This window comes from Sycon ciliatum, chromosome 2 (assembly GCF_964019385.1).
Source record: "Sycon ciliatum chromosome 2, ocSycCili1.1, whole genome shotgun sequence".
NCBI classification, from domain to species: Eukaryota; Metazoa; Porifera; class Calcarea; order Leucosolenida; family Sycettidae; genus Sycon; species Sycon ciliatum.
Genome location: NC_088644.1, coordinates 35,572,312 through 35,588,018, shown reverse-complemented (window position 1 = coordinate 35,588,018; position 15,707 = coordinate 35,572,312). Strand labels below are relative to the sequence as shown.

At 49.5% G+C, this 15,707-nt stretch overlaps 1 protein-coding gene across 1 annotated transcript; it reads left to right on the top strand.

Moving 5' to 3' along the window:
- Positions 1 to 658: 658 nt before the first annotated feature.
- Positions 659 to 15,378, top strand: LOC135809838 (uncharacterized). Its single transcript, XM_065323271.1, has 10 exons — positions 659 to 1,544; positions 3,219 to 3,767; positions 4,333 to 4,777; positions 5,806 to 6,033; positions 7,140 to 7,270; positions 8,560 to 9,036; positions 10,053 to 10,491; positions 10,992 to 11,525; positions 11,848 to 12,054; positions 12,597 to 15,378. Exons 1-10 carry the CDS (start codon positions 1,461 to 1,463, stop codon positions 14,237 to 14,239), a joined length of 4,737 nt encoding a protein of 1,578 aa, XP_065179343.1. The 5' UTR covers positions 659 to 1,460; the 3' UTR covers positions 14,240 to 15,378.
- Positions 15,379 to 15,707: the final 329 nt, after the last annotated feature.

The window sequence follows — 15,707 nt, the reverse complement described above, 5'->3', positions numbered from 1 at the left end:
GGAGGGATTGCGTTGCGTATGCGATGGTCTGACACGATGGCACTGGCACGTGATCAGATCTATCAAGAATGAGTGTTGGCAGTGCAGTGTTGCTCTGCCTTTTTCTGTCCATCTGGTCATGGATTTCAGCACCGCATGCATTGCACTGTCACTGATCAGCGATGTTTGCGGTGGACAATCTGTAGGCAGGTGGACTACGAAGTACGAACTGTCACAGTGTCAGTACTGCAACAGCCCTGTGACTCGCCATCGTGAGCAACACCATTACTAAGTCTAAGGGCATTACATTGTAGTTACGGTATGTGGCAGCTACGCTCTGACGCGTGGCTATTGTGTAGATCTACTCGGTACTGCACTACAACTGAGTAACTCTCTGTCTTGTGTCATCTCAGAGTCTACTGCTATATCCACGTACATGACTTGTATGTCCACGCACTGTGCGTCCTCGCTCGTTGTCACTCCAGTCTCCACTCCGACCAAGAAACTGTCTTCGATCTTTGAGATGTTTGAATCATGATTTCTGCGGAATACATGATTGTGTGGACGGATCACACCAAGCTACAATCGTGTATTTCTTATTATGAGTGGTGAACCTGCACTAGACTGCCGACGCATATGATACATACATAGATCTACTATTATAGTACTAACTCGACGTGAGGTGAGACCAAACACGATGACTGTGTTTAGCCAGCCCACTTTGGTCTAGACGTCTAGGCGCTATCGAGCTGCCTAATGCAAGATACAAAACCTTACCCCTAGCACTAGTGCAGTGGTGCCTTTCTCTTCCACATGGCGCGCTGCAAACAGCATGCAGCTTCGGGAAGAGCTTCGTTTCCACTTCATCACAACCTTAGGCCGCTTAGTTTATCTGTGCTGATACCCAACCTACGCCTAGAACTGCTACATCTAGTCTGCCTCTGGCCAATGAAGGGTGGTGTTTTGTCCCGTAGCCTCCGGCACACACAAACCAGCTGATTTGTGGAGACGTCCCGCTGTGCAACCAGTCAACTTCAGGTTACTTGCGTCAGCCACACATCAGGCTCTCGACTGAAGCAGTGCTGCCTCTTGCCAGTCTTGGCAGCGCAAGTGTTGCCGTGGAGTACTCCAGCCGAAGGAGTTGGAGACAGACTGCTCCGGACCAGCTGATCATAGCTTTCCTCGGCGCTGCATTGCTTCCCGTGCACAACGGGGAGCGTTTTGGGCGTCTGAATCGGGAGTTACGCTAACTTAGTAGGCAAACTTCCTCGATCCTCTCGGCATCCCGGCACGGAACGGCGTCAGCAGATCGCCAAGGCACAGGCGAGGATGGTTTAGCTTTCCCACGACTTCACGTCACGTAGCTCCCAGGACGCCACCTCAAACTATTCGCCCATTGAACGCTGAGCGTGCGCTTGGAAGCGCTCGGAGGGATTGTGGAATATAGGAGAGGGAGGAGGAGAAGGCAATCGGTCTTCACGATGGACCGGGTTACACTTCCTCCGATTGGGAATCCGCAAAGAAAAAAACGGGTGGATCGAAAAGGACATCGACAATGGAAGACAGTAAGTTGAGTGGCCATATGGTGTGTCGATGGTCATTTCCTGGCTAGAGTAGACCCGCCAGAGAACACGAGTCAGCCCTGCTCGCGTAAAACCCCTGAAATAGTTTACAGATGATTATCAGCACTCATGACAAGGTGAATTATTCGTGCTTCGTTGTGGCGAAGTGTCTCGGGTTGTTTCTCTTCATCCGGAATCAATAATTCATAGCCTCTGTGGCTTTTATTTGTCCGGTGAGAACTCAATGAATGAGAAGCGAACAAGTGTACCCCACTTCCCGGTGCAGCCATAGCGCTAGCGATGACAATGTTACACAAGGTGATAGAATGCCGCAGGCTTCTGGAAGTGGAAGTCAAATATCACGCCTGACTTGGTGTGTACCCCCAGGCCTTACTCTCCGAGTTTCTTATCTCCAGAAAACCCTTTGCTGTGTTGCTGTGTTTAGGCAGTGCAGTGTAGTGAGTGGAAAGCGTGTGGATACATGTAAGCCATATTCTGGTGGAAGGTCTGAATAATTCCTGAAAAGGTTATAAAATTATGACTCTTCTTTCATCCAGATCATTGTTTGTACGTGCGGAAAAAAGATACACGTACTCCTACTTGCACTCGTTTCACCTTTCCCAGGCGGGGGCGGGGGGGGGGGATAGAATGATTTTTGTGCGAGGGCTGGAACGCTGATAGCCAGCCATGGCAGTGGGGAAAGTAAGGTTCTAAGTTGAAACTATTGGCAAAAACGTGCGATTTGAAGCAGTCTGCCCCATGCGTTGGCTACAAGAGGCCAAGCCATTGCTTCTCACTGGGTCGTACAATGCCGCGGTCCCAGTGATCAAACAAAGCAATCTCAGGCACATGTACATGTATGTACTGACATCCTGGACCAGTGGACCAGTGGACCAGTGGACCAGTGGACCAGTACAATCCAACCACCATTACCATCTTAGGCAATGAAAAAAGAGTACCTGGTCGTTTAAGTCGTACTATTTATTATTTTACTTGGGTATACCCAACAGGCCTATGGCTTTCTTACAGGGTGCCCAAGGAGAACTTGTAAGCAGCTAGCGCGAAAAACAGGCAGGGTATGCTGTAGAGGCCTGGCCGGGACATGAATGGGGGAAGAACGAGACTACTGAATTTAAAAGATGGTCCAATTAGGATGAGAAAAGTTTACGTTATTCAAGCAAACTGGAAAAGTATTTCCTCCTTCTTTTCGAAATAGTGTGAACAGCGACGTGTCACGTGCTCACTGTCCAGCCCACTGGCTGAGGCTGGCGGACAATCTAAGAATATTTGGGGACACATTCAATCTCTTTTTTAACGTCCAAAATAAAATTCGGGACGACGCTTCACGCAGCTTCACTGTAACAGCAAATCGACGTTTCCTGGCGACTGGCCAACACTTGACCGACTCACGACTGCCGTCTGCAACACACGAGAAGAATGCCGCTGTCCACTCAGCAAACCTGCGTGAATGGAACACATTAAAACGCTCTATCTGAAGTGAAGAACACTGACCATCTCTTCTTTTTTTTATTTGTGGAAAATGGGAAACATTGTAATGGTACGGTAATTTCATTCTACTGTATGATATGTGCCACCTCTGATCGATGGGAGCTGTGAAACACACTCGTCTTCATGTACATAATTATGCATGTGTGGGTATGTTTGCCTCACTTTCAGGATCCTCTCAAGCTTCCGGGAATTCAAAATGGCATAATGACCAGGTCGATGCCATGCACGGGCTGTACAAAGAAAACCTGTAGTTGTCAGGTTGCGGCGAGGAGACGCCCCAGGTATGAAACTTGGCATGGCCAGAAGACCACACAGCTTCACAATGGCCAACAGTCCAAAACAACGGCAAACGACCTGCTGGCCTCGATGGGTGTCGTGTACGGCACCAAGTGCCGCTTGAAGACCCCCGCAGCTCAGCCTAAGAAGACCAGAATGCACCACCACAGGAGCAAGCCATCAAAGGGAGCTGCCGCCGCAAGTCAACCACTGAAGCTCCCTCCGATCCAGACGAATGCCAAGGTCAACCAGGATAGTCACGTTCAGCAAACGGGGCGCCCAGGAGGCTTACAGATCATGACGGGTAGTCTGCCTGATCTTCACCACTACTATTCATGGCTTAACTTCGTCGCAGACCCAGTGCAAAGCGGACCAGGGCAATTCCTGTCCGGAAGACATCCCAATTATTCCCGCCATGGAGTATACAACAGAGCTAAAAAGGTAACCTTCTGTCCTAATGTCTTTCTTCCCTGCAGAACTTAGATTACTGACGGTGTGCGTGCGCTTGTGCATGTGTGTGTGTGTGTTTGTGTGTGTGTGTGTGTGTGTGTGTGTGTGTGTGTGTGTGTGTGTGTGTGTGTGTGTGTGTGTGTGTGTGTGTGTGTGTACATGTCCACAGCCCAATAAACTCTGCTGTACTAAGCGCTCTGCTCAGCTCAGGCTGCATCGACGGAACGTGATTCTGCACTGCCTTCTGTATAAGTAGATAGTTTTGGTATCTTGTATCCTCAGCAAGCATGCCAGGAATGCTCACCGGAGCTTTGTCTGTGCGCTGGCAGCCCCAGTACAGCCAAATAAAGATCCTTCCTAAACACCATCACCACCAAAACCACCCCCGGCAACCCCCGCCCCATCACCACCAACATCGCCGCGATCACCCCATCGGGTAAGGTTTGTGGAATAGAAATATTATCTAAAAGATGTTGCTCGCCATGCCAAGACACAGTCGATGCCAGTAAACACTGTCACGGTTTCCTGTTCTGACCTATCCATACGGTATGCTCAGGTACACAACCGGTATCCTGGACACAGCAGCCGACTCGTACATCAACGCAGATTTTCATCCAGCTTGAGCGCACTGGATGGTGTTGATACGGAGCAAGCCATGCATGAGCAGGCCATGAGTCGCATAGCTAAGCACTACCCCAGCCGACACGGCCCGGTGGTCGACTACTCGAATCCGCTCGGCATTTCGTCGTCGGTGCTGTCAAAGGCCGACGCGGCCACGCGCCCCAACAGTGCCAGCATGGACAGCGGAATGGGCAGCAGCCTGTGCAGCAGCACTGGACTCTCATTGCACGGCGGTGCCGTGTACGGTGCGGCGGGCGGCGGCGGCCATCGCGGCGGCGGAGCAGCCATGCCACCCGCCATTTCCAGCACGGGGTTTTCCAATGCCGCCAGCGTTGCCTCCAGCCTGCATGGTCGCATGACGCGCGACAGTGGCCTAGGAGGTAATGTATATCAAACAAGCATGTTCATATCCTCGAAACTGATCGTGTCTTCACTTTAGTCATTGTACAATTATGTCTTCCATTTTGAGTTTAGTAGAGGAGGCGCTGTATACCCGATCAACCTTCTGCGATGCGATGTACTTCTGGCATGAGATAGGCTAATCTTCGCATTCAGTAGTTGACGCACACATTTCTTACTATGTAGATGACCAAATTTACCATAAAGAACATTCCCTGTACTTTGCTGGAACTGCAGTGGTCATGAGGTGCAAGTTCAACATCCTGATAGGTGTGGGCAGAACCGGATCATCTGGGTCACCCCAAGCCACTGACTCGGATGAGAAACCAAAAATACCCGATCAGGAAAGGTTCGCTAGGTACCTTCGGACCAAGTTGAAATTCACGTCCTGGTACATGCCCATACAGGCAGGTACTGTAGCGGACATGGAAATCCAGTCGATTGACCGGGGCCGGCGCCCTCAGCACGTACAGAACGCTGCGTGCAGTGCACATAACAATTAGGTTGATCCGATGCGACCAGCGGGCTGCAACGCATAAATGCATGTGTGTGTACCGCTTATCCACGGCTGCATGGCCAGCGCCCTGGGGCCGCTAGACGTGCGACCGGATTTCCATGTCCACGACAGTACATACTCAACTGGCTCACAGCTCCAACAATTCGGAACCAATTGTCGTAATTTAATCACCACTGACCCGGTGACAAGGAACTTCTAGCCACATCCCTGGCACTAGCCTTGTCAAATATGATTCCGTCAGATTCGATATTGAAACTTGTGTTGTCTCTCTCTCTCTCTTTCTCTCTCTCTCTCTCTCTCTCTCTCTCTCTCTCTCTCTCTCTCTCTCTCTTTCTCTATTTCTCTTTCTCTCTCTCATTCTCTCTCCCTCCCTCTCTCTCTCTCTCTCTCTCTCTCTCTCTCTCTCTCTCTCTCTCTCTCTCTCTCTCTCTCTCTCTCTCTCTCTCTCTCTTTCTCTCTATCTATCTATCTATCTATCTCCTTACAATCCAGAATTGGGTGTCAGCCCTACGAAGACTTGCTATGGCCAACATGCACGAACACAGCTCCCGGCTATTCCAGCAACATCGTACTCAACCAATGATAAATTGACACACCGGAACACAGTGACCTCTATCAAGACGACTGAGTTGCCCGCAATCGTTCGTCAGCTGAATGGCAACGGTGCAAATAGTCGCGCTCGTCAGGCGAAACACAGCAGACTTAAAGGCGATTTCACTGGTAAGATAATCCAACCTATGCCGTATCACATTCCATAAAGAGCGAACTATTCGAAACGAGTACACAGTGTTGTGCCGTATTTAAAGATGAACTAAATCAGGCATGGAGAGTCACTGCAACACGAAGCTCATTATCTCAGGCTCAAAACCATGCGTTGAAGCATGTTTGAGTTTTTATTTTACGGAGAAGGTATTTTCTGGGCACCATGAGTTTACAGTCAGACCTCGCTTATCCGGTCCTCTTTTATCCAGATCCCTCGCCATCGGGAAGAAAATCATTCGTTACCGATTTACGGCACATGCCATGGATACATATAGCATATGTGTTCGATTATCCGGTTCCCTCGCCTATCCGCATATTTTTGTGGGAAACGGATGTGTGCGGTTATGCGAGGTCTGACCGTACCAGTGAACTCCATCACTCCACAACTCTCTTTATCGCTTCTCTTGTTTCATTCTATAGGCCATGGTTGGCAATCACCTATATCTCTACATTATTGGCAGTTTCAACGACATGCTATGAGATATTGATAGAATATTAATAGTAATAAACAATGCGCACACAGCTGACCCAGTTCACTTGCACATCACAACCATTATGGAATCCAATCGCAAAACTTCTTCTCAAATCACAACCATAGCGAGGAAAATTGCGTTGAGACATTGAAATTGACCATGTCAAAATAGCTATCAATTTAGTATCAAACTCCGATAAAGCAGCAACGTATTGAGGCAACCTTGGTGAACATATCACCCAGTGCCATGATCTACAAATGATCCATAGTGGGGTTCAACTTCATGCATATGAAAGATTTTATCTTTTGGTTGTTGCATCATGGAGACTTGCAAAGCATGTCAGCCCAAAAGCCAGGGCATGTACAGATGTGGCCAAAGAAATTCAACCCGGCGTGAGCTGAAAGCAGCCCCAAGCATCATGAGGCTATTGCGGTGGTCGAATGGGTTTTTGGACTGTGAATGCTCTACAATCATGCACTTCATTTTTGACATGGAAGCGTGGCGTTGCTTTTGACTAGTAGTGGGTCGGATTTGGCCACGACTGCAGCTCAGCTGGAAGAATGCTTGTGCTGCTTTTGTTCATGTTTGTAGAATTCCACAATTGGAGGTCACCCACAGTCATAAACCTCATGCCACTGGATGCAGACGGGAGACGCACGACAATGTCAAACCTGTACGGCAACAGCAGCAGCAACGCACATACTATGCACAGCCATGTCTTGGTGAGTTCTATTCGGCCACTCCTGGAACCTCTGCAGACACTGACGAACACGGGCTTCGGAGCTCAGTATGCACATGTCTCTATTTCGAAGAGCATGTATGCAGGCACACACTCGCAGTAACAGAGAGGTTTTGCAGAGCGAACACTCACATGATTTTTCGTGTCTGGGCTCGCGAATATTTCTGCGAATGCTCGCGCGAAGTTAGTTTGTGTTTTGCATGATTTTCGCTCCAAGAAAAGTTCACGTGCAGTCGCGCGATGGCACTTGTTTGAGAAGTCGTTCTCGGAGCTTCATCCAATTGAGAATTTATTTGCTGCGAGTGGCAGCACCCTGACTCGGCCTGAGACCAGAGCTCTTTGACTACGTTGTCCATGGCCGGAGACTCGCAGACAAACAGGCTGGCCTGTGCCGTAATCCGGCGCATCAGTACCAGCAAATCAAAAAAGCCTCACTGCTGTAGCCGACTCTGAGGCGATGAGCAGGCGGGCGATCGGCCATGGTTCCGGAGATAAAGCAAAATGGGCTGCCATACAGGAAAACTAGAACCTACGGACCAAGCCAAGAGTAGATCTACTGGATTGGGAAAGATGAAGCACAAAACATCGCGTGAGAATGGTTCACCACTGGTCCGCGATCAGCGAAGATTAGTGAGAAAGTTTGTTTTGCGTTTCCTTCAACTTTCACGTTCAAAGCTGTGAACGTTCGCACAAAGGTTCGCTCTTCGTGAGGTGAGACGAAAATTTGCGCAAACGTTTGCTCTGCAGAACGTCTCTAATGTCTGAAGGGTATGTACAGGTTATACCTACAGCGCTGCTGAATGAAATCCGATCATGCTTTACATGTAGTGAATGCTTTACATGTAGTGAATGCCATGCCGGCCGTTGCGTGGCCCCAGACCTGCGAACACTGGACTGTGGACTGGCTCAGGGCGCTAACTTGACTCACACGATCGGATTTCATTGAGCCGCACAGTACTTGAAGTACAGGAGTATGTAGGGTAATTGTTTTCTACTTCAGTACATTTATTAAGTCATGAGGTGGATTGATGGAGCTGTGTGTGTGTGTGTGTGTGTGCGTGCGTGCGTGCGTGCGTGCGTGCGTGCGTGCGTGCGTGCGTGCGTGCGTGCGTGTGTGTGTTGATCTAGAAGATTATAATCAACTGGAATGTATCACCAGGGGATTTCCCCCGCTTAATGTCACTTGATAACATCTGGACAATACCGTGCAAGTAAATTGAAAGCAGAAATTATGGCGATAGTTTCCTGCATATGTCTTTGTGCTAACTTCAGGCATCGGCCCAACACTACAGTGCAGCTTACATGCTAGATGCGCCAATGTACATGCCACTTGAGACACAGCTTCTAAAGACATATCCACAAGGAAGACACGAAGGCACGCTCAAGAACCCAGCTGCTCTCCCAGTCCAGCAGCACTTCGACCAAGTGAGTGAGAACACCCGACAGGCACTGACCTCGTCATTGCCCTCCATACCAACTGCCAACACAGCAGCAGTGAAGCCTGAGCGAAATGTACAGCTGGACAAACGGGGAAAGGTTGACCCGAAGCCAAGGGCAGAGCGATGCCGTTCAGCACAGGGGAGAGTGCGTGTAAAGGCAAGGAAAGAAGCTAGCATGAAGAAGAGCAAGTCGTGTATATCTGTAGTGAACATGCAGCTGGGAGGCTATGGAACACCACTCATTGTGTCGCAGAGTGGCAGGCTACCCCAATCGACAGCCACAACTGTTGACACGGAGCTGAGGTTTGTGGTGAGTTCATCCATACGAATTTATTATCACACTAGCTGAAAAAAGCTACGTTTGGGCCTGAATGGGTTTTTCTGTGAACGTCTTAGAAGTTGCGACTTCGGCGGTAATAGCATGAAGTTGATTGTTCCAACTAGAAATACACGCTTCTAAGCTTATCACTTATAAGCTTATCACAGCTTATCACCCGGACGTGCGACTAGTTGTTGGAGGTGACAGCGTTGCGAATAGCTATACTGGCTCTAAACGCCTGTTTATCACAACTCCATGAGCGACTCTGACTCACGCTGCTACCTGGAGCTTCACGAGGTGTTTGTCGCGCTGGAAACAAAGCGTCTCTGTAAGTTTGTATCCCTGGTGATGGTTTGGCCTGGAGAGCAGTATAAGTGGTGCTTTTCAGGCACAATCTTCCTCGGCCTACTCAAGCTCAACTGATGAGGGGTGAATTCCCCGAAACACCGTGTATTGAGCAGGGAGTGGTGCTTTCTTGCAGGTTTGCCGAGTGAAAGGTGCGACGTGCTCCTCGTGTGCTCCGGATGGCAGTCGTGAGTCAGTCAAGTGTCAAGTTCGGCAAGAAGCGTGTGTTTCTAGTTGGAACAATCAACTTCATGTCATTCTCCATGCTTTCGGAAAGATAATATTTATGCGATAGCCTCCCCCCCCCCCCCCTCCTCCCTTACACACAGGCACAGAAAGAAAGACGCCCGTACACACACACACACACACAAACACACACAAACACACACACACACACATATACTCCCCACTTGCGCATCGGTACACTCTCATGCATGCACGAGAAAGTTTGGAGTCTGATTGCCGCGAGTACTGTGCGGGCCGATTGTTTGCCGCTTTTATGAACCCGGCCCTTAACCAGACCTGTGCTTGCATGTCATCATTTGGATATCAACCTTTGCTGTACTTGACTTAGCGTAAGCGGCTTCTGCCGATGCGAATTCAAAGAATATAATGAGGAAGTAAAGAACGGTTTTGTTTGTGTCATTTTCTTCACCACCCAGAATGATGTACACATACGCCCCATCGACCAACACCATCACCATCATCATCATCATCATCATCCTCCTCAACACCATCACCAACATCAGCAGCCACGCAAGCAGCAGCACGGTCAAAAGCAGCAGCACCAGCTGAAAGCTGCTCCCACGGACGCTCTCTCTACGGTATCCTCGCATCATTTTCTAGGAAATATCGGAACCGACCCGCAGGTGGTGGCTGCGAGAAAGCATCACCATGGCAAGCTGATGCACAACCTCAACCATCGTGCGGCCGACACTTCAGAACAACATCAGGAGCAGCAGCAGGAGAATGACCTGCCCATTCCATTCGACGAGTTGCCACCGGATCTGCAGCAGCTGGATAGGGACTTTCTTGTGTTCCTGCTGAAAAAGGCTGAAAAGCTGCTCCTGCAGAATAGCAATCGGGATCGGAGCGTGGCACGTAAGTTTAGGAAATATATATTCTCTATTATAAGCGCCGTGCTTATATTTTTTCAACACCCCTCTACCCCGTGCTTATATTGGAGACCGCGCTTATATTGGAGACCGTGCTTATATTTTTTCAACCAATACATCCATACAGAGCAAGAAGAAATACATGCTAGATATTATGCATGCAGCACTGATTTCCACAAAGGCCGTGCTAGTAATAGAGACTGTGCTTATAATGTTTCGAAAGGTGCTCACAGTGTGCTAGTATTAGAGACTGCGCTAGTAATGGAGACCTGTGCTTGTAATAGAGAATATACGGTATATACAATGACATAGAGTGGACCATCATTACATAAGCTCAACATCCCAAACGCTGCATGATAGTGTCTAACATACATTATTGTTATCCATGATTCCAACCATCTTCTGAACATGGGTTTGGTATTTTTTCAGCAAAATAGCTTAGCAACAGATTGTTTTCTGTGTTCTCTATTCTGTTCACCTGTACAGTTACGCAGAATCGAGCCGCTTTCATCGACACCGTCAAGATGATACTACAAGACATGGTGCAAAGCGCCGCCGCACCACAGCAGACCAAAGCAACCAAAACCGGTGCTCACCACCTGAAGAACGAGGCAACAGCCTTGTCGTTGGCAAACATCGATGCAGCGTTGCCTGGTCAGCATGCTCCATTGCCCGACTGGCATTGGTACAACAGACTGATGGATCAGCAGCGCAAGCAGCAAGCTATCACCACCGCCGGTGCCGCTCCCACAACTAATCACGCCGACGTGCCACCCGCAGAAGCACACGACCTCAACTCCCTCAGGGTGGTGGGAAACCAGTTTGGCACGGAGGTCCTTGCAAAGAGTAGAGCGGAGCGCAGCAGACCGGAGAGGCGTAGGGGCAAGGTGAGAGAGGCTGGTGGCGACGACAGCTACGGATCCGGTACTGACTACGACAGCGATGCCACCAGTGTCTACCAAGGTGATGAAGGAGCAGCTGAGCGCTTGACGAATGGCCGCCGGATGGGAGAAACCGGAGGTGGGTTAGCGTAACATGTAGCGTTCTGTATAGTGGCCAAATTGTCCAGCTCCCCTCAGCTATCTCAAATCCCAAAATAACAGTGGACTTTCTGGAGACACCGCTACTACCCTGTACATGCCGTTGTGTGCATAAGTTGTAATCATACATGTACGTGTTGTATGATTGTGTTGCCTGGTAATCACCTATGGGTAGAACTTGGAGTCACCTGGAGGAATGAATATCTCTATCCCTAGGGTGTACATGTAACTGGTGATCATGGGTGCCTTGTCACCCGCATCATGCCTGAATCATGTATGTGTCCTCCTGCTTGCTCGCACAGGCGATAGCGACCACTCGGGATCCACGGGAGAGCACACGATTGCCGCTGATGTCAGCGACAATGAGTCAGTTGTCGCGCCGGCGAAACATAACAATGTGCGGCTTCACTTGGAAGGCAGGACACCACCTGGGAACTCCGGTGGGCTAAGTCCAATGCCCGGGGACGACAACATTATGTTGACAAAGTCACTTCCAGCGCTGGACAAAGGTGAGCGACTAACTGCATTGACACAGTACAGACGGCGCATTGTGACGTCTTGCTTGAAAAGAGATTCACATCATACTCTGCTGATTGCAACCCTTGTGAAGCCCCTTGTGGCTGGTACACTGTATCACGAGATCATGTCATGTGTTCACGGTCCGGGTTTTTTTACACAGGGATGTCATTTTCTGCGGTGGAGTGTCTTTCGAGGTCATACACATAATTTTATCAATGCTGGGTGTATGTGAAATGGCAAAGAGAATAGAGTAGTCCATAATGAATTCTGATCTTAGGAGCAGGATGTGAGACCTCATGTTACAATGAGCTCAAGATTGGAAGGGAGATGCTCATATCATCTATCCCTAGTTGCCTTTGTCTTCCCCACAGTGTAGTGGCATTTGATCACAGATGGGTCTCCTGGGGTGGATATGAATTTTGCTCCTTCTGGTATTCAAGCCCACCGTGCAACCTCATGTTTAGAAGGCCTACGTTCCAACCAATGTACGAACCACACACATATTGCATGTTCCTTTGCGTCCATTATGCAGACATCAACCCTTCGGAGCTCATGGCCAAGTTCCGTAGCAACCTGGCTGACTTGGACGCTGAACGACTTCAAGTGACTGGCTCTCCAGCCTCGTTCACAATGGTGTCGCGGGCAAGCAGTGCAAACAGGTCTCGCCGAAACTCAGCAAAAGCATTGCAACCTAAGCCTCACAAAAGGGGAGTGGAGGAAAGCAACGTGCAAGATGGACGCTACAAGAACAACGCATCAACGGCGCATACCGAGGGTGCCACTCACCATGATTCCAATGACTCGGGCGTGAGCGGCTCGGACACTGCTCAAACAAGCCACAACAGAGCTGGTCAGAGAGGAGCACACGGTGCACATGATGGTGATCATGACAGCAGTGATAGTGATGGCACACAGCACGGTGGAAACATGCAACGACACGGCAAGGACGCCTCGTTGCAGTTCACTACGCCATCGTCCCCATCGTCACTCGATTCAAGCGGTACTGCAGGCCATAATGCGGACCGTTTTGGCAATGCGTTGCCTCATGGGATTGCAGGCAAATCAGACAGAACATTAGCTGGTGATGGAAAAGGCAGAGCTGGAGAAGGCAAGGACGGCAACAGTGAACACACCGGTCAACTGAACAAACACTCTACTGATTCCAACACAGAGCAATCTGGAAGAGGGGGTCCCAGCTCAGAAAATGACACCTCCGGCAAAGGAGAGAACACAGGCTCAGAACGTAACCATGGAAACGATTTCAGTGGTTCAACCGGAGCTGATCAGAGACACGGTGAGCAAGATGCTGTGGGAAACGGAGGAAAACTTCGAAACAATGGCCAGTATCAAAACGGAGATCCACATCTGAGGAAAGGTCGATTTCAAAACGGAGAACTTGGCGACAAATCTTTAGGTTCGGATCAGCACCCGCCCGGGAATGCACTACCCGATGGGCATGGTGCGGGAACTCATCACGATGGTAAAGGCATCCAGGAAGGCAATGCAGGTGTTGGTGGCGGTGGAGGAGCAGCGAAGGGCAACAACCGTAGGCCGCATACCGATGCTCTTTACAGAGGTGGCGAGGAAGCAAGAGGTACAGACGGGAGCGGAAACAACAGACGGCACGGTGGCTCGGACAGCGAGGACCGTCAACTGCTGGTATCTGGAATGGGCAGCAGAGCTTCCAGCCGAGAGCAAATTTACAGACGGCCAAGTTCCGACTGCAGAACGGCTTCTCGTGGCTCAAGGCAGCGCCATCGTCATCGACCAGCCGATGGGAAAGTAGTTCCTGTAATTCAGGTATTAGAAGAGGGCGATGAAGAGTTTGTGCCAACAGGAGAGGTTGACGGTGATAATGATGTAACAATTACGGTATCTTCGCCAGAAGGTGATCAAGACCTATCACCTGAGGAAAATGAAGACAAAACCCTCCTCAGTAATCCAGTACGTGACTATTTAGCCCAGAAATCCTGCCCGAATTTCGGTGCTGCCGCTGCGTCAACTGAAAAGGGCCCGCGCGGGAAGGAGAGTCCCGAGCAAGTTCGACAGCGGCTCATTGCTGGTGCGATCAGTGAGAGTAAGCTGTTGGATATGTTTGGTCGCAACCGCTTCACCAGACCATACACATTCTCATACTTCCCACTATCTGATCAAGCGTACCAGCCCCCGCCTTAGATGCAGACTGAGTATACTAGAAATCAACTGACCGAAAGCTCTAAATCTCACCACCATAGATGCACACACACACAAACACACACACGCGCGCGCGCGCGCGCACACACACACACACACACACCTGTCCTGTCCTGTCCTGAACATTGCCGTAAAACGGTCCCATGTCCCCTCATACGAGGGGCCGACAGACACACGGGGTAGGTCGTTAAATACGGTACGCAGCACGCTCCGCAGGCTAGCGGCCAACGAGAGTTCGGGTATACTTTGCGCAGCTGTGGAGCTGGAAACCCCTCTTTGATCGGCAGCACCTGCCACATGTGCTGCACACATACACACACACACGCACACACACACCTGTCCTGCCACTGCCACAAGGGTCACGTGGCACACATACACACACACACACACACACGCACACACACACACACACACCTGTCCTGCCACTGCCACAAGGGTCACGTGGCACACATACACACACACACACACACACACACACACACACACACACACACACACACACACACACACTTCTACTACTATGTACAGCTACCCTATCGGGCCAAGCCGCTCCCAGAAGCGGGAGACGACAAGAAGAGAGAAGAGAGAGAAATCGCAAAGTCAACAGAATTGGGCATGGCGTTGCACCAAAAAATACACACACATACACACACACATGCATACACACGCACACACACACACACACACACACACACACACACACACACACACACACGTACACACACACACAGAAAATGACCAACTCCACCAAAATATCCCCCTGATCCTAAATCGGATCCCAAAGTTATAATTAAATGTTCTTCCTGTGTCCGTTCATGCGCCACTTTACTTCTTTTGAATCAAGAGAAGCTCCCTTTATCACATGATACCTGTCGGTTCTCCAAACTATGGAATTTAATTTTTTCATGATATTTCTCACAACCTGTTTCTGAAGACAAACTCCTAACTATTTATCATTCTATAGCTGCCATAAAGAAATAGCACACAACACATTTCAGTATGACTAATAACTGCACTAGTCTGTGCACGAAGCAAGTTTTTAATTCTACTCCGAATTATAAATTTCGATCATTTCACATTCCTAGCATGATCTCTCATCAGAAATTCTTTCAGCAATCTCAGCCACTTTCTCCATTGAGGATACACGACACGTATACGTGTGTGCAGTCCTGCTTCAGAGTAGTAGAGACTACTACTGGTTTCTTCACAGCGATCTAGCGAGTCACTTGCCCTACTGTAATGTAGTAATGCATGCTGGACTACACTCACTGCCGTGTGTAGGCTTGGGGACGACACAAAAAAATATTAATGAACGTTGGCGTTGCATCGCCCTTGGCTTGCAAGCTAAAAAAAGGAAGCAGTGCTGGACGGAGCAAGTGAAACTCTGCTGAATGCTGTCACTTGCATGCATGAACATGTTTGACGATATGCATGTGCGTGTGCTACTGGG

Excerpts from the sequence above, each read along its gene's own strand:
- LOC135809838 (XM_065323271.1), top strand. The coding sequence starts at position 1,461 with ATGGACCGGGTTACACTTCCTCCGATTGGGAATCCGCAAAGAAAAAAA. Across the intron at positions 6,034-7,139 it reads ACTTAAAGGCGATTTCACTG|AATTCCACAATTGGAGGTCA; the intron begins GTAAGATAATCC and ends TCATGTTTGTAG. Across the intron at positions 11,526-11,847 it reads CCGGATGGGAGAAACCGGAG|GCGATAGCGACCACTCGGGA; the intron begins GTGGGTTAGCGT and ends TTGCTCGCACAG.